This window comes from Carcharhinus amblyrhynchos, unplaced genomic scaffold (genome assembly GCF_965287045.1).
Source record: "Carcharhinus amblyrhynchos unplaced genomic scaffold, sCarAmb.v2.hapA scaffold_937, whole genome shotgun sequence".
Taxonomy (NCBI): Eukaryota; Metazoa; Chordata; class Chondrichthyes; order Carcharhiniformes; family Carcharhinidae; genus Carcharhinus; species Carcharhinus amblyrhynchos.
Genome location: NW_027650677.1, coordinates 2501 through 21833, shown reverse-complemented (window position 1 = coordinate 21833; position 19333 = coordinate 2501). Strand labels below are relative to the sequence as shown.

Sequence of the window (19333 nt, the reverse complement as noted above, 5' to 3'; positions counted from 1 at the left end):
ACGGGTAGATAGGTTTCTGATAGACAGGGGAATTAAGGGGAGAAAGCAGGAAAGTGGAACTGATCCACTATCAGATCAGCCATCATCTTATTGAATGGTGGGGCAGGCTTGAAGGGCAGAGAATTCCAGAGATTCACCACCCTTGAGTGAAGAAGTTCCTCCTCAACTCCGATCTAAACTGCACCCCCCCCTCATCTTGAGGCTGTGCCCTCTAGTCCTGCTGTCCTTTCTGAGCGGGAAGAATCTCTCCACCTCTACCCTATCCATCCCCTTCATTATCTTATATGTCTCTATAAGATCCCCCCCTCATCCTTCTAAACTCCAATGAGTACAGACCCAGTCTATTTAGTCTCTCTTCATAGACCAACCCCCTCAACTCCGGTATCAGCCTAGTGAACCTCCTCTGCACTCCCCGCAAGGCCAAAATATCCTTGCGCAAGCGCGGCGACCAAAACTGCACACAGTACTCCAGCTGCGGCCTCACCAGTGCCCTGTACAGTTGCAGCAAGACCTCCCTGCTTTTATATTCTATCCCCCTCGCTATGAAGGCCAGCATCCCATTCGCCTTCTTGATCACCTGCTACACCTGCAGACTGGGTTTTTTGCGACTGGTGCACAAGTATCCCTCACCCTTTGATGTTGGTTTCACATTCTTTTCGATTCCCTCCTCTCGATTCTGGGAGATCCGCTGGGCTCAGTTACAGTATTGTCACGAATAGGTTTCCATTAACGCTGCAGTGAAGTTACCATGGAACTCGCTGAGTCAGGTGGCACGTTGGTTGGCACTGCTGCCTTACAGCGTCAGGGACCTGGGTTCGATTCCCGGCTCGGGTCACTGTCTGTGTGGTGTTTGCACATACTGCCTGTGTCTGCGTGGGTTTCCTCCGGGTGCTCCGGTTTCCTCCCACGGTCCAAAGATGTGCGGGTCAGGTAGTTTGGGCCGTGCTAAATTGCCGTTTTAGTCTCAAGGGAACCAGCTAGGGTAAATGCACGGTGTTCTGGCGATAGGGGCTGGAGGGGAATGTAGTTGGTGCAGACGTGATGGGCTGAATGGCCACCTCCTGCGGTGTAGGATTCTCTGAATCGCCACACTTCCGGCGCCCGTTCGGGGGACACTGAGGGAGAATTTAGCACGGCCGACGCACCCTAACCAGCACGTCTTTCAGACTGTGGGAGGAAAGGGGTGGAGAGTCTGCACAGACAGTGACCCGAGCCGGGAACCGAACACTGATCCCTAGCGCTGTGGGCTGCAGTGCTAACCACTTGTGCCACCCCCAGCTACAGATTGTAGCTGAGAGCTCCGCGTTCTGGAAATCTGGCTCGATGGCTCACTGTGACCCTCGATAAAATAAATGGAACCGGCAGGGTTAACCTCAGCGTTTAATGCGTAAAGGAGAGTGGCCTTTGACTGGGAGCCTCGGGCCATTCACGTCCAGTACCTGCGATTCTGTTGCTAATGCTCTCTGCTTCCCTCCTGTAGGTAACATCAATATCTGTCTGATGGGTGATCCAGGGGTGGCCAAATCGCAGTTACTTTGCTACATCGACCGACTGGCGCCAAGGAGTAAGTCTGGCTAACTGACCCTGCACTGTGAGGTCTGAGTCATATCTGTGAGAGTGTGTGTGTGTGAACTCTGGGTGATATCGGTGTGTGTGTGTGTGTGTGTGAACTCTGGGTGATATCGGTGTGTGTGTGTGTGTGTGAACTCTGGGTGATATCGGTGTGTGTGTGTGTGTGTGTGAACTCTGGGTGATATCGGTGTGTGTGTGTGTGTGTGAACTCTGGGTGATATCGGTGTGTGTGTGTGTGTGAACTCTGGGTGATATCGGTGTGTGTGTGTGAACTCTGGGTGATATCGGTGTGTGTGTGTGAACTCTGGGTGATATCGGTGTGTGTGTGTGAACTCTGGGTGATATCGGTGTGTGTGTGTGAACTCTGGGTGATATCGGTGTGTGTGTGTGAACTCTGGGTGATATCGGTGTGTGTGTGTGAACTCTGGGTGATATCGGTGTGTGTGTGTGAACTCTGGGTGATATCGGTGTGTGTGTGTGAACTCTGGGTGATATCGGTGTGTGTGTGTGAACTCTGGGTGATATCGGTGTGTGTGTGTGAACTCTGGGTGATATCGGTGTGTGTGTGTGAACTCTGGGTGATATCGGTGTGTGTGTGTGAACTCTGGGTGATATCGGTGTGTGTGTGTGAACTCTGGGTGACATCGGTGTGTGTGTGTGAACTCTGGGTGACATCGGTGTGTGTGTGTGAACTCTGGGTGACATCGGTGTGTGTGTGAGAACTCTGGGTGACATCGGTGTGTGTGTGAACCCTGGGTGATATCAGGGTGTCTGTGTGTGTGCGATCGTGAACTTTGGGCCGTGTTTCCCCCTAGTTTATTTTTAACAGCGAGGGAACGTGTGCTGACGTTGGGATACTGAGCTGCCGGTACATTTGGCCGGAGAGTTTGCTCCGTGGGTCCGTGCTGACCTCACGTCCGTGTGTTCTCCCTCCAGGTCAGTACACCACGGGCCGAGGGTCGTCGGGCGTGGGGCTGACCGCTGCAGTGATGAAAGACCCGGTGACCGGGGAGATGATCCTGGAAGGTGGGGCTCTGGTGTTGGCTGACCAAGGCATCTGCTGCATCGACGAGTTTGACAAGATGATGGACTCTGACCGCACTGCCATTCACGAGGTGATGGAGCAGCAGACCATCTCGATCGCCAAGGCAAGTGGCAGATGAGGGAGGCCAGAGTGCTTGCACGCTCCCCGTCACACTCGTAGCGATTTGTGTGGGCCAGTGATCTACTCCGATCGGGAGTCTTTAATCCTTCGGACAAAAAAAAAACCTCTGTCCCCCCGTCGAGGGAAAAGAGGCCCGTCCGAACCATCCTTTGACAATCTGTAAACCCAGTGGCGCTTGGTGTTATCCGAGTAAACCTTCTCTCCCTCCTGCCCAGCTATCTATTTTAAAACAGTGCTTTGTGTGCTTTAACCAAAGTTCGCTTCAGATTTGAAATACGTTTCATACTTTGAAATATTCGATGGTTTGTAGACTGCCACCTGGAATTAAACCCTCTTTCCCCCCCCCCCCCAACGTTTAACCGTGTTAAACCCTCTCCCCCCCCCCCAACGTTTAACCATGTTAAACCCTCTCCCCCCCCCCCCCCCCCAACGTTTAACCGTGTTAAACCCTCTCCCCCCCACCAACGTTTAACCGTGTTAAACCCTCTCCCCCCCCCCCCCCAACGTTTAACCGTGTTAAACCCTCTCCCCCCCCCCCAAACGTTTAACCGTGTTAAACCCTCTCCCCCGCAACGTTTAACCGTGTTAAACCCTCTTTCCCCCCCCCCCCCCCCAAAGTTTAACCGTGTTAAACCCTCTCCCCCGTGTTTTATGAATTCAAAGAAGTAAGAGGTTAACAATGACCCCAAAACCATTGCGATTGGCACAACGCCCTGTGGAGAGGCAAGTTGTTTGGTTGACATACTGTACTCCAGAGGAACCTCTGTTCCTGAACTCTTTATCCCTCCAGTCCCTTCTTCCCTCAACTCCTTGACATCCCCCTGTTAGGGCTCAGAATAGAGGCTGTGTTTCTGTGTGCCGAGAGTCTTTGCCTCAGTCGCTGCGTGTGAAATGGCCAGCGTTGCGTTGATCCAGTGCCTTGCTTGCTGTGGTGTTTTTGCTGCAATTTCTCCCACGGTCTGAAAGACCTGCCGGTTAGGGTGCGTTGGCCGTGCTAAATTCCCCCTCGGTGTAACCTGCAGGGACACCGCAGTGTGGCGACTGGGGGATTTTCACAGTAACTTCATCGCAGTGTTAATGTAAGCCTGCTTCTGACGCGAATAAGTAAACCTCAACGTGTTCATCTAAATGCTCCTTGAATGTCAAGGTTCTCCGCCTCCACCACCCTTTCGGGCAGTGAGGTCAAGGTTCCCGCAACCCTCGGTGAAAAAGCTTTTAATCAAAATACGTCTATGAGGGGAGGATCTTATAGAGACGTATAAGGTAATGAAGGGGATGGATAGGGTAGAGGTAGAGAGATTCTTCCTGCTTAGAAAGGACAGCAGGACTAGAGGGCACAGCCTCAAGATAAGAGGGGGGGGGCGCAGTTTAGATCGGAGTTGAGGAGGAACTTCTTCACTCAAAGGGTGGTGAGTCTCTGGAATTCTCTGCCCGTTGAAGTGGTGGAGGCTGCCTCGCTGAATATATTGAAGTCACGGGTAGATAGGTTTCTGATAGACAGGGGAATTAAGGGGAGAAAGCGGGAAAGTGGAACTGATCCACTATCAGATCAGCCATGATCTTATTGAATGGCGGGGCAGGTTCGAAGGGCTAGATGGCCGACTCCTGCTCCTATTTCTTATGTTCTTATAAATCTACCTATCGATGGTAAATCTGTGCCCTCTGACTATTGACACCTTTACTAAGGGAGGGGGTATGTTTTAAAGTTTATTTATTAGCGTCACAAGTGAGGCTTACATTAACACTGCAATGAAGTTACTGTGAGAATCCCCTAAGTCACCGCATTCTGGCGCCTGTTCGGGTAACACTGAGCGAGTATTTAGCACGGCCCAATGCACCCTAACCTGCGCGTCTTTGAACTCTTTCTTCCGATCTATCCTATCTCTTGTCCGTTTTGTACACTTCAGCCTTCTCTGCTCCAAGGAAAACAACCTCAGCTGTACTAGCCTGTCCTCATTGCCGAAACTCTGCAGCCCAGGCTCTGCTAATGGGTCAAGTATCTCATTTGTCGTCTTAGCCACTTTATCTGCCTGTCCTGCTGCCTACAGGCACCTCTGACCTTCTTGTACTTAAGAACATAAGAAATAGGAGCAGGAGTAGGCCATCTAGCCCTTCGAGCCTGCCCCGCCATTCAATAAGATCATGGCTGATCTGTCGCTGCTCAATTCCACTTTCCCGCTTTCTCCCCATAACCCTTAATCCCCTCTCTTATCAAAAACCCATCAACCCGCGTCTTAAAAATATTTAGCGAGGCAGCCTCCACCACTTCAATGGGCAGAGAATTCCAGAGATTCACCACCCTTTGAGTGAAGAAGTTCCTCCTCAACTCCGTTCTAAACCGCCCCCCTTTTATCTTGAGGCTGTGCCCCCTAGTCCTACTGTCTTTTTTGAGCGGGAAGAGTCTCTCCACCTCTATCCTATCCATCCCATTCATCATCTTATACGTCTCAATGAGATCTCCCCTCATTCTTCTAAACTCTAATGAGTACAAGCCCAGTTTATTCAGCCTCTCCTCATAGCTCAACCCCCTCAACTCTGGTATCAGCCTAGTAAACCTCCTCTGCACTCCCTCCAAGGCCAAAATATCTTTGCGCAGGTGCGGCGCCCAAAACTGCACACAGTACTCCAGCTGCGGCCTCACCAATGCCCTATACAGCTGCAGCAAGACCTCCCTACTTTTATATTCAATCCCCCTCGCTATGAAGGCCAGCATCCCATTCGCCTTCCTGACCACCTGCTGCACCTGCAAGCTGGGTTTTTGCGACTCATGCACAAGGACCCCGAGGTCCCTCTGCACCGTCGCCTGCTGCAGTTTTTCGCCACGTAAGTAATAGTCCTTCCTACCATTATTCCTACCAAAGTGGACCACCTCACACTTGCCAACATTAAATTCCATTTGCCATTTCCTGGCCCATTCGCCCAGCCTATCTAGATCCTTCTGCAGACTCTCCACACCCTCCACACAATTTGCCATTCCCCCAATCTTGGTGTCATCAGCAAATTTCGACACCCTACACTCGGTTCCCTCCTCCAGATCATCTATATAAATGGTTAAAAGCTGAGGCCCCAGCACCGACCCCTGGGGCACTCCACTAGTCACCATCCGCCAATCCGAATAGCACCCGTTGACCCCCACTCTCTGCCTCCTATTTGACAGCCAATCCTCTATCCACGCTAACACCCTACCCCCAACTCCATGTCCCTCGACCTTCTGCAATAACCTCTTCCGTGTACCTTGTGCGCTTCCTGGCCTTGTGAGTCCTGCCAAAATGCGACACCTCTCTGGCTTTTCAGGATTGGCGTTTGGTGCAAAGGAAATGAAACTTGTTTGCTGAGGCTTTCTGCCCTTTCTGGCTGAGGTGTTTAGACCCTCTCTCGGACAGCAGCTCATTAACCGAGTGTGTAGCCCTCCCCTCGGAGCTGTTACTCTGCAGTGTGAGTGTATGTCGAGCGGTCCTTGGGTGGGGGGGGAGGGTTTAATCAATCGTTAAGTGAACCCTGAGCTCTTTCCCCCTCTCTCTCTCTAAAGGCTGGTATTATGACCACACTGAACGCTCGCTGCTCCATCCTGGCGGCTGCCAACCCTGCCTATGGTCGCTACAATCCCAAGAAAACGGTGGAACAGAATGTCCAGCTCCCAGCGGCACTGCTGTCCCGATTCGACCTCCTGTGGCTCATTCAGGATAAACCGGATCGAGATAACGACCTGAGGTACGGGAGGGAGTTGATTTATTGTTGTCGCGTTGACAATTTCTAAAGGTCAGCTTTCTGCGTTCGGCTTGGTTTGATAATAACCGAGCCAAGATTTATATCTTTCTTCTTTCACCACGTTGGAGCTAGTTATCCTTAGGGTGGGCAGGCATCAGTGGTCCCGCACACCCAGGCAAAACTAAAACTCCTTTCTTCTACTTTTCCAAACATTTATACCGGTCTGTAGGTGGGCTTCCAGAGCATTAGCCCATTACAGCTTGTCCCTGTCTCTTTTAAGAACATAAGAAACAGGAGCAGGAGTCGGCCATCTAGCCCTTCGAGCCTGCCCCGCCATTCAATAAGATCATGGCTGATCTGATAGTGGATCAGTCCCACTTTCCCGCTTTCTCCCCTTAATTCCCCTGTCTATCAGAAACCTATCTACCCGTGACTTAAATATATTCAGCGAGGCAGCCTCCACCACTTCAACGGGCAGAGAATTCCAGAGATTCACCACCCTTTGAGTGAATCTTGAGGCTGTGTCCTCTAGTCCTGCTGTCTTTTCTGAACAGGAAGAATCTCTCTACCTCTACCCTATCCATCCCCTTCATTATCTTTTACGTCTCTATAAGATCCCCCCTCATCCTTCTAAACTCCAACGAGTACAGACCCAGTCTATTTAGTCTCTCTTCATAGTCCAACCCCCTCATCTCTGGTATCAGCCTAGTGAACCTCCTCTGCACTTCCTCCAAGGCCAGTATATCCTTGTGCAAGTGTGGCGACCAAAACTGCACGCAGTACTCCAGCTGCGGCCTCACCAGTATCCTGTACAGTTGCAGCAAGACCTCCCTGCTTTTATATTCTATCCCCCTCGCTATAAAGTCCAGCATCCCATTCGCCTTCTTGATCACCTGCTGCACCTGCAGACTGGGTTTTTGCAACTCGTGCACAAGGACCCCCAGGTCCCTCTGCACCGTAGCATGCTGCAGCTTTTCGCCTTTTAAATAATAATCCCTCCTTCTATCATTCTTGCCAAAGTGGATAACCTCTCACTTGCTAACATTACGCTCCATCTGCCAGGTCCTCGCCCACTCGCTCAGCCCATCCAGATCCCTCTACAGACTTTCCACACCCTCCACACAATTTGCTTTTCCACTCACTTTATGTCATCAGCAAATTTCATCACCCTACCCTCAGCCCCCTCCTCCAGATCATCTATATAAATGGTAAATAGCTGAGGCCCCAGCACCGATCCCTGTGGCACTCCACTAGTCACCAACCGCCAACCAGAATAGCACCCATTGATACCAACTCTCTGCTTCCTATTAGACATGATGTGGGTATGCCGGCGTTGGACTGGCGTAAACACAGTAAAAACCTGACGAAGGGGGTTACCCCGAAAGCTAGTGAGTATATTATCAAATAAATAGGTTGGACTAAAACCTGGTGTTGTCAGACTTTTTACTCCTATTAGACAGCCAATCCTCTATCCACGCTAACACCTTACCCCCAACTCCATGCACTCTAACCTTCTGTAATAACCTTTTATGAGGCACCTTATCAAACGCCTTTTGGAAATCTAAAAACACCACATCCACTGGTTCCCCTCTGTCTACCACAGTAGTCACATCCTCATAGAATTCCAATACATTCGTCAAACATGACTTCCCCTTAACGAATCCGTGCTGCGTCTGCTCTATCAAACCATTCCTTTCCAGGTGCCTCGCTATTTCTTCTTTGATGACGGATTCTAGCATTTTCCAACTACAGATGTTAAATTAACCGACCTATAATTCCCTGCCTTTTGTCTGCTACCTTTTTTAAACAGCAGCGTAACCATTTTCCGATCTTCCGGCACTTCCCCGGAATCCACCAAATTTTGATAAATAATTACTAAGGCATCCACTATCACCACTTTACACGATCCACTTTTACCCCAAGAAAGCGGCAGTATAGCTGCATACACAGTTCGTAATGTTCTGAAAGCCAGTCAAATCTGTACACACTTTCATCGCAATAAATCCTTACGTGACAGTTAAAACACTTGGTACTAGGTACAGTTAGACTACAGTATGAGATTAATGGCACTTCTACATTCGTGCAGGACAGCATGAGATTACAAACTATACAAAAACCTTATGGCTTTTATATTCTCAACATACATAGAACATAGAACATTACAGCGCAGAACAGGCCCTTCGGCCCACGATGTTGCGCCAACCAGCTTTTTAAAAAAAAAACACTAACCCACTAATCTAAACCAATCCCATTTCGTCCATAAACCTATCCACAGATCTCTTAAACGCCCCCAAACTAGGCGCATGTATTGGGATACAGTGAAAAGTACTGTTTCTTGAGTGCTATACAGACAAAGCATACCGTTCATAGAGAAGGAAAGGAGAGAGTGCAGAATGTAGTGTTACAGTCACAGCTAGGGTGTAGAGAAAGATCAGCGTTAAGCGAGGCAGGTCCATTCGAAAGTCTGACAGCAGCAGGGAAGAAACTGTTCTTGAGTCGGTCGGTACGGGACCTCAGAGTTTTGCACCTTTTTCCTGAAGGGAGAAGGTGGAAGAGAGAATGTCCAGGATGTAATTATGCCAGCTGGTTTGCCGAGGCAGCGGGAAGTGTAGACAGAGTCAATGGGTGGGGAGGCTGCTTTGCGTGATGGATTGGGGCTACGTTCATGACCACTTGTAGTTTCTGTAGAGAAGGAGCCCAGACCAAGCTGTGATGCATCCTTTCTGGGTTGTTTTCTATGGTGGGGAGTGGGGATGCAGGCAGAGCAGATGCTGGGAGGGTGGGGTGTCAGTGTTGGTGTAACCATCACTGGAAGAGGGGGAGGAGGTGGTGGTGCGGGGTGAGGCGACAGTGAGATCCCTCATCCCTGGAATTATTGTTATTGTCTCAGCGCTGTCTAAAGTGGGTGGTATCCTGAAGTAGAAAATCACAGCAGGAGTAGGCCATTCGGTCCCTCCATCCAGCCTGTTCCACCATTCCGTATGATCGTGGCTGATTCTCTCTCTCGACGTCAGACTCCAGCGCTCTCCCCCAAACCCCTTTGCACTTTGAGTCTTGAAATCTCTCCCTCCTTCCGAAAGCCTCCAAAGCTTTCTGTGGTTGAGAATTCTGAGGGTTCACCTCCCTCTCCTGAGGTGAGGCGGTTTCTCCTCATCTCAGTCCTAAACGGCCAACCCCCGTGCCTTGAGATTGGGACAGTAGGACTAGAGGGCACAGCCACAAGATATGGGGGGGGGCGGGTTTAGAACGGAGTTGAGGAGGAACTTCTTCACTCAAAGGGTGGTGAATCTCTGGAATTCTCTGCCCGTTGAAGTGGTGGAGGCTGCCTCGCTAAATATTTTTAAGACGCGGGTTGATAGGTTTTTGATAAGCGAGGGGATTAAGGGTTATGGGGAGAGGGCGGGAATGTGGAACCGAGCCACGACAGATCAGCCATGATCTTATTGAATGGCGGGGCAGGCTCGAGGGGCTAGATGGCTGACGCACCCCCCCTTCCCTCCTCAGCTCCCAGCCAGAGGAGCCACCTTCTCTGTCCTGCCCTGTCAGAGTGAGATCCTCTCTCAAATACAGACCCAGTCTCTCCTCGCGTGACGACCCTGGGGACCCAGGGATCAGCCTGGTGATCCTTTTTTGCTGCGTGATAAATATAACTTTCTAAGATAAGGAGACCAAAACTGCACGCGTGGCCTCAGCGAGGAACAGTGGGAAGATATCCTTGCTCTTGTACTCACGTCCTCTCCACCGTACTGCGATTAAGACTGAAACGCTGGCTGGAATTTTACTGCCCGCCACGGGAATCAGAGTGGACGAGGGGGGTGGACAGCGGGTAGCTCCGTTAACCTCGTGTGGGATTTTACGGGTTTGGGGACAATTGATTCTGTAAAGTCCCACCAGGTGTTTTGTTTGTGAAGGTTCTTCGTAACTTCCTTGCTCCTACACTCCAATCAACCCATCAAGTCTTCACTGACTCTTTCCCAGGACCTATCCCCTGCTCTATCCCTGTAACCCAATATATTTACCCCTCTGATCTCCCCAACCCCTACATCTTAAGACACTTAAGGGGCACCTTAGCATGGCCAATCCTGCATATTGAGGGAGCTCGGTCTCTTCTCCCTGGAGAGACGAAGGTTGAGAGGGGACCTGATACAGGTTTATAAAAAGTTGAGAGGAATAGATAGGGTGGATTCTCGGAGGCTATTTCCCAGGGCTGAAATGGTCACTACGAGAGGACACAGATTTAAGGTGCATGGAAGCAAGTACAGAGGAGATGTCAGGGGTAAGTTTTTCACTCAGAGGGTGGTGAGTGAGCTGCCGTCGGTGGTGGTAGAGGCGCTGGGGGGTCTTTTAAAAGACTTCTGGATGAGTACACGGGATCTAACGGGATTGGGAAGTTACAGATAGTTCTATGGCCTGGTAGGTATGGATGTGATCGGCACAACTTGTGGGCCGAAGGGCCTTGTTTCTGCTGGAGCGTTCTGTGTTCTGTATCTTTGGGCGCTAAGGGGCAATTTAACACGGCCAGTCCACCGAACCCACACGTTGTGGGTGAAATGGGAGCACCCAGAGGGAACCCACCACAGATACAGGGAGAATGTGTGGAGAATGTGCACAGTCACCCAAGGCCAGGATTGAACCCGGGTCCCCGGAGCTGAGGCAGCAGCGTTCACTGCCATGCGACTGGAATGGTGGGAGAGAGCAGGGGAATGGGGCAGGGCTGAGGGTTTGATCATTCGTACTGTGAAACTGTCAGCTCCGACACTGCCATTGATGGACCTACATTGAACTGCTGATGACACCAAAGTTGGAGGAGTTGTAGACAGTGAGGACGGGTGTTACAGTTTGCAGAGGGACACAGATAAACTGCAGAGCTGGGCCAAGAGGTGGCAGATGGAGTTTAATGCAGAAAAGTGTGAGGTGATTCACTTTGGTAAGAGTAACATGGGTACAGAATATAGGGCTAATGGAAGGACTCTTAATAGTGTTGACGAGCAGAGATCTCGGGGTACATATGCATAGATCCCTGAAAGTTGGCACCCAGGTTGTTAAGAAGGCGGACGGTGTGTTAGCTTTTATTGGGAGAGGGATTGAGTTTCGGAGCCGTGAGGTCATGTTACAACTGTACAAAACTCTGGTGCGGCCGCACTTGGAGTATTGCGTACAGTTCTGGTCGCTGCATTATAAGAAAGATGTGGAGGCGTTGGAAAGGGTGCAGAGGAGGTTTACCAGGATGTTGCCTGGTATGGTGGGAAGGTCTTATGAGGAAAGGCTGAGGGACTTGAGGTTATTTTCATTAGAGAGAAGAAGGTTAAGAGGTGACCTAATTGAGGCATACAAGATGATCAGAGGGTTAGATAGGGTGGACAGTGAGAGCCTTTTATCTCGGATGGTGATGGTTAACCCGAGGGGACAGCTTTAAATTAAGGGGTGGTAATTATCGGACGGATGTCAGAGGTAGGTTCTTTACTCAGAGGGTAGTAAGGGCGTGGAATGGCCTGCCTGCAGCAGTTGTGGACTCGCCAACTTTAAGGGCGTTCAAATGGTCAGTGGCTAGGCATATGGATAAGATTGGAATAGTTTAGGTTAGAGGGTCATTAGATTGGTTCCACTGGTCAGCACAACATCGAGGGCCGGAGGGCCTGGACTGCGCTGGAATGTTCTGTGAGTGCAGCACGGGATGTGATGGTAAGGCTGGGCCTGAGGGTCGGAGAAACACTGGGGAGAGAAAGGCTGGCCCTTAGAGCTTGGGCTGGTGTCCTCTCTCTCTCTCTCTCTCTCTCTCTCTCTCTCACAGTGCAACTCGTGTGGTCAGTTCCTCTGACAGATCTGTTAAGAGTCCGCTGAGGAGGTGACAGGGAAGTTAGATAAAGGAGAGCCAGTGGGCCTGATTTATTTAGATTTCCAGAAGGCCTTTGACAAGATGCCACATAGGAGACAGTTAAATAAGTTAAGGGCCCATGGTGTTAAGGGTAAGATCCTGGCATGGATGGCTGACTGGCAGAATGTGGAGATGCCGGTGTTGGACTGGGGTAAACACAGTCTGACAACACCAGGTTCAAGTCCAACCAGTTTATTTGATAGTAAACTCACAAGCTTTCGGGGGTTTGCCCCTTCGTTAGGTGAATGGAGAGTTCTGGCCTCAGACAGAGCATATAACAGCACAGAGAGTTTACAGATTACTGATTAGAATGTGAATCTTTACACCTAACCTGCTGTTCAAGTCTTAAAGATCCCGACAGTGTGAGTGGAGAGAGCACTGATCACAGGTTAAAGAGATGTGTATTGTCTCCAGACAGGACAGTAAGTGAGGTTTTACAAACGCAGGCAAGTCACGGGGGTTACAGATAGTGCAACATGAACCCAAGGCCCTGGGTGAGGCCATCCTGGTGTGTGCGGAACTTGGCTCTCAGTCTCTTCTCAGCGACTCTGCGCTGTCGTGTGTCCTGAGGGCCGCCTTGGAGAACGCTTACCCGAAGGTCGGAGGCCAAATGCCCGTGACCACTGAAGTGTTCGCCAACAGGAAGAGAACAGTCTTGCCTGGTGATTGTCGAGCGATGTTCTTATGAATGGGGATGGGGAGAATATCAGCCATGATTGAATGGTGGGGAGTATCAATGGGGCCGAGTGGCCTCGTTCTACTGTTATGTCTTACAGTGTCTCTGTGTGAGTTTTCCCTTTTTGTCTCGCTCCCCCCTCAGGCTAGCTCAGCACATCACCTACGTCCACCAGCACAGCAAGCAGCCGCCCTCGCAGTTCCAGCCACTGGAGATGAACCTCATGCGGTAAGCAGTTAACACCCGATTCCACCAGACATGCACAGTCAGAGTGTGTTCGCATGGGGAGAATCTTACTCAACACCGAGGAGAGTGGACAGCGGTAATGTGGTAGATATAAGGACATAAGAAACAGGAGCAGGAGTCGGCCATCTAGCCCTTCGAGCCTGCCCCACCATTCAATAAGATCATGGCTGATCTGATAGTGGATCAGTTCCACTTTCCCGCTTTCTCCCCTTAATTCCCCTATCAGAAACCTATCTACCCGTGACTTCAATATATTCAGCAAGGCAGCCTCCACCACTTCAATAGAACATCGAACACTCCAGCACAAACAGGCCCTCCGGCCCACTAGTTGCACCGATCACTTCTATACCTATTAAGCCACAGACCTGTCTTTAAACCCCAATCCCATTAGATCCCATGTACTCATCCAGAAGTCTTTTAAAATATCCCAGCGAGTCCAAACAATGGGCAGAGAATTCCAGAGATTCACCACCCTTTGAGTGAAGAAGTTCCTCCTTAACTCTGATCTAAACTGCCCCCCCTTATCTTGAGGCTGTGCCCTCTAGTCCTGCTATCCTTTCTAAGCAGGAAGAATCTACCTCTCCCCTATCCATCCCCTTCATTATCTTATACGTCTCTATAAAATCCCCCCCTCATCCTTCTAAACTCCAACGAGTACAGACCCAGTCTATTTAGTCTCTCTTCATAGTCCAACCCCCTCATCTCTGGTATCAGCCGAGTGAACCTCCTCTGCACTCCCTCCAAGGCCAATATATCCTTCCGCAAGTGCGGCGACCAAAACTGCACACAGTACTCCAGCTGTGGCCTCACCAGTGCCCTGTACAGTTGCAGCAAGACCTCCCTGCTTTTATATTCAATCCCCCTCGCTATGAAGGCCAGCATCCCATTCGCCTTCTCGATCACCTGCTGCATCTGCAGACTGGGTTTTTGCAACCAGTGCTCAAGGACGCCCAGGTCCCTCCGATAATTTATCTAGATTTTCAAAAGATGTGTCTCCTTTAATAAACAAATGAACAAGGTGAGAGTTGGGGGACAAAAGGGGGAAGAGGAATAGAGGCTGGCTGGGTGTGGGTTTTGAAAGTGCCCGGTCTCACGTCTTTCCCTTGTTTGTACCCGCACTCAGGCGCTATATTACCCTGTGTAAAAATAAGCAGCCAGTGATTCCAGAGTCGCTGGCAGATTACATCACCGCAGCCTACGTGGAGATGAGGAAGGAGTCCCGAGTCAACAAGGACATGACCTTTACATCAGCCAGGACGCTGCTGTCTGTCCTGCGTCTCTCCACTGCCCTGGTATGTACCTCTCCGAGTTGGGAAATCATGTCACTGCTGTATTAAACCTTTGGTTGGGCCACATTTGGAATATTGCGTGCAGTGCTGGTCATCAGAAGGACGTGGAAGCTTTAGAGAGAGAAGGTTCTCCAGGGTGCTGCCTGGTCTCGAGGACGTTGTCTATGAGGAGAGATCGGACTAACCGGGAGTGTTTTCACCAGAAAGATGGAGGCTTTTCGTTCACAGGTTTTAAGTCGGTCTGCCTCGTGTCCAACAAGGGGCATACACGCGATGGGTCGTACTGGGGCTGCTCTTGGATGTTTGAGATTGGCCTAGTGCTTCATGTCGTTAGTGTGTGCCTAAACTGGACCAGATACTGGGCAAGACGACAGCTCAGTGACTATCGCTGATTGCTGTGCAGACACATGGATTTGGGCCGGTGTCTCTGTGGGAGTTTGCGCATTCTCCCCGTGCTTGCGTGGGTTTTCTCCGGGTGCTCCGGTTTCCTCCCACACCCCAAAGATGTGCTGTTAGGCTGATTGGAGGTAATAAATTGTCCCTAAATCAGTTCCCCTCAATCTGGATGGCCATAAAACATTAGACAGGGGTCGTGGGGGGAGATGGGGACTGGTGGTGTTGAGATGGCAGTGCGGGCTCGTTGGGCCGAAGGGCCTGTTTCCCGGGCTGATTTTGTTCTTTGTTCTTTGAGACCCGAGAGGGGCCTGCGCCACGCTGAGAGGCAGGGACCGGGCGGGTAATCGAAGGCTTTTTCCCAGGGATAGAAACAAACCTGGAAATGAGAAATAACGGAAAGCGTGCTGGCGAGGAGGGTGCATTGGCCATGCTAAATTCTCCCTCAGTGTTACCCCGAACAGGCGCCAGAGTGTGGCAACTAGGAGGATTTGCACAGTAACTTAATTGCGGTGTTAGTGTAAGCCTGCTTGTGACACTAACAAATAAACTTTTAAAAGTCGTTAAAAATTAACATCACAGGACAGCCAGGCCATATATAAAACAAAAACAAGCACTTAGGTTTCATTTCCACAGCGTTAGAATGGAAAGTGCGGGAAGTTACGTTAAACCACACTTAAGAACATAAGAAATCAGAGCAGGAGTCGGCCATCTAACCCTTGGAGCCTGCCCCGCCATTCAATAAGATCATGGCTGATCTGAATGTTGGACCCTTGGAGGATGAGAGGGGGGATTTAGCGGTGGGCGATGAGCAAATAATGGTAGGAAGGACTATAACTTACATGGCGAAAAGCTGCAGCATGCGACGGTGCAGAGGGACCTGGGCGTCCTTGTGCATGAGTCGCAAAAACCCAGTCTGCAGGTGCAGCAGGTGGTCAGGAAGGCAAATGGGATGCTGGCCTTTATAGCGAGGGGGATAGAATATAAAAGTAGGGAGGTTTTGCTGCAACTGTACAGGGTACTGGTGAGGCCACAGCTGGAGTACTGTGTGCAGTTTTGGTCGCCGCACTTGCACAAGGATATTTTGGCCTTGGAGGGAGTGCAGAGGAGGTTCACTAGGCTGATACTAGAGATGAGGGGGTTGGACTATGAAGAGAGACTGAATAGACTGGGTCTGTACTCAGAGTTTAGAAGGATGAGGGGGGATCTTATAGAGACGTATAAGATAATGAAGGGGATGGATAGGGTAGAGGTAGAGAGATTCTTCCCACTCAGAAAGGACAGCAGGACTAGAGGGCACAGCCTCAAGATAAGGGGGGGCAGTTTAGATCGGAGTTGAGGAGGAACTTCTTCACTCAAAGGGTGGTGAATCTCTGGAATTCTCTGCCCGTTGAAGTGGTGGAGGCTACCTCGCTGAATATATTGAAGTCACGGGTAGATAGGTTTCTGATAGACAGGGGAATTAAGGGGAGAAAGCGGGAAAGTGGAACTGATCCACTATCAGATCAGCCATGATCTTATTGAATGGCGGGGCAGGCTCGAGGGGCTAGATGGCCGACTCCTGCTCCTATTTCTTATGTTCTTATTCTTCTAAACATCCTTGCTGTGGTTGTGGAGTGACAGGTAGGCCAGACCGGGTGAGGATGGACAGATGGGCTTTTCCCCACAGTGAGGTTTCATGGTTATCTGTACATTCTGAATTCCAGATATTTTTTAATTACTGGATTTAAATTCCACCATCTGCCGTGGGTTCCCCGGAGCATTAGCTGAGTTTGTGGATTAACGGCCTAGCAGTAATACCACCAGGCTATCGCCTCGCCTCCTGGGTCTCTGGATTGAGAAGAGGCTGGCTCAGTGTTAAAGTGCTGACAGTGCAGGTAGTAAGACTGAATACCTACTGTACTGGAGGCACTTGGAGCACTGCCCAGCCACCCCCTACGTCCGGTTAATGCCGATCTGGAGCGTCTCACAGCACTGAACCCTTGGAGAGTGTCCAGCGTTATTCGTTCGCCTCTGCGGAGCTCCTGATCCCTCTGCCCCCACACCCCTCCCTTGGATACCCAGGGACTGACACTGTGGCTTTTCCTTAGCCGTGGGTGAGGTGTTACCTGGTGATGGTGTTGAGGCTCTACTCACTTCCTTCACTGTTTGTGACTGCACTCGCTGCACTGCTGTCGCTCTGAGGGCGTTCCTCTCTTCCCCCATCCCCAAAACCCTCCACTCCAACAACCCAACACTCTCCGATGGAGACCCCAACAACCTCTGGCCCTCCAACACTCTCCCCCTGACTGCAGTTACCCCACCAACCTCTGACCCCCCAACACTCTCCATCGGAGAGTTGGAGGGTCAGAGGTTGGTGGGGTAACTCTGCAGTCAGGGGGAGAGTGTTGGAGGGTCAGAGGCTGTTGGGGTAACTCTGCAGTCGGGGGGGAGAGTGTTGGGGGGCCAGAGGCTGGTGGGGTAACTCTCTGCAGTCAGGGGGAGAGTGTTGGAGGGTCGGAGGTTGGTGGGGTAACTCTCTGCAGTCAGGGGGAGAGTGTTGGAGGGTCAGAGGTTCGTGGGGTAACTCTCTGCAGTCGGGGGGGAGAGTGTTGGAGGGTCGGAGGTTGTGGGGGGGGGGGTGCCTGGGTGACGGTCACTGCGCACTCAGAGAGAGAGAGAGTCTGCCTCCTGGAACTCCAAAGTGCTGTTAGTGCAGGTAGTGTGCTATTCGTCTACTGCAGTATGAGCACTTGTGTAGCTACAGGAGGGAAGGCAGCCATCGTGGACACTCGGAGTAGGCCATTTGGCCCTTCCAGACTGCCCCACCATCCATTCTGATCATGGCTGGTCATCCAGTTTCATATCCTGATCCCCCCCTTAGCTTATGAGGAGAGTTTGAATAGACTGGGCCTTGGAGTTTAGAAGGATGAGGGGGGATTTTATAGAGAACATAAGAACGTAAGAAATAGGAGCAGGAGTCGGCCATCTAGCCCTTCGAGCCTGCCCCGCCATTCAATAAGATCATGGCTGATCTGTTGTGTCTCAGTTCCACTTTCCCACCCTCTCCCCATAACCCTTAATCCCCTTGCCTATCAAAAACTTATCAACCCACGTCTTAAATATATTCAGCGAGGCAGCCTCCACCACTTCAACGGGCAGAGAATTCCAGAGATTCAGCACCCTTTGAGTGAAGAAGTTCCTCCTCAACTCCGTTCTAAACCACCCCCCCTTTATCTTGAGGCTGTGCCCTCTAGTCCTACTGTCCTTTCTGAGCGAGAAGAGCCTCTCCACCTCTATCCTATCCATCCCATTCATCATCTTATATGTCTCAATGAGATCTCCTCTCATTCTTCTAAACTCTAATGAGTACAAGCCTAGTTTATTCAGCCTCTCCTCATAGTTCAACCCCCTCAACTCTGGTATCAGCCTAGCGAACCTCCTCTGCACTCCCTCCAAGGCCAATATATCCTTCCGCAAGTGTGGCGACCAAAACTGCACACAGTACTCCAGCTGCGGCCTCACCAGTGCCCTGTACAGTTGCAGCAAGACCTCCCTACTTTTATATTCAATCCCCCTCGCTATGAAGGCCAGCATCCCATTCGCCTTGTGATCACTGAAGGCGTGTAAGATAATGAAGGGGATAGATAGGGTAGAGGTAGGGAGATTCTTCCCGCTCAGAAAGGACAGCAGGACTAGAGGGCACAGCCTCAAGATGGGGGGGGGGGGGGGGGGAAGGTGGGGTGCAGTTTAGATCGGAGTTGAGGAGGAACTTCTTCACTCAAAGGGTGGTGAATCTCTGGAGTTCTCTGCCCGTTGAAGTGGTGGAGGCTGCCTCGCTGAATATATTGACGTCACGGGTAGATAGGTTTCTGATAGACAGGGGAATTAAGGGGAGAAAGCGGGAAAGTGGAACTGATCCACTATCAGATCAGCCATGATCTTATTGAATGGGGGGGCAGGCTCGAAGGGCTAGATGGCCGACTCCTGCTCCTATTTCTTATGTTCTTTCCCCTCCCCCCCCCATATCCCTTTAGCCCCAAGAGCGATATTGAAATTTCTTCAATTAACACAGCGTTTTGGCCTCAACTACTATCTGTGGGAGTGAATTCCAGACATAGCACTCACGTTCCAACGTCAAACTCAATCTCACAGTGAATTAAAAATAACTGTTTATTTGTTGGGATGTCGATGAGTGGGTGAGGGTTTATTCCCCGTCCCTTGAGGAGATGTTGCCGAGATGTCGTCTTGAACCTGTTGCCGTCCCTGTGGTGTAGGTCCACCCACAGTGCTGTTAGGGATGGGTGGGGGATGACAGAATTTTCACCCAGCTGGAATGTTTCCAGGTCAGGATGGTGAGTGACTTGGGGGGGGGGGGGGCCCTCCAGGCGGGGGGGTGTTTCCGTGGATCTGACACCCTTGTCTTCCGG

General features: G+C 50.8%; 1 protein-coding gene across 1 annotated transcript in view; it reads left to right on the top strand.

The window, feature by feature from the left end:
* The window catches only part of mcm7 (minichromosome maintenance complex component 7), a gene marked incomplete at its 3' end in the record, with an annotated part of 47911 nt that overhangs the window by 26833 nt on the left and 1745 nt on the right, over positions 1–19333 (top strand). The window contains exons 10-14 of the mRNA XM_080184783.1: positions 1481–1564; positions 2509–2720; positions 6267–6448; positions 13141–13224; positions 14366–14534. Coding sequence (XP_080040909.1) covers positions 1481–1564; positions 2509–2720; positions 6267–6448; positions 13141–13224; positions 14366–14534 — 731 coding nt within the window. The remainder of the gene's footprint in view (positions 1–1480; positions 1565–2508; positions 2721–6266; positions 6449–13140; positions 13225–14365; positions 14535–19333) is intronic.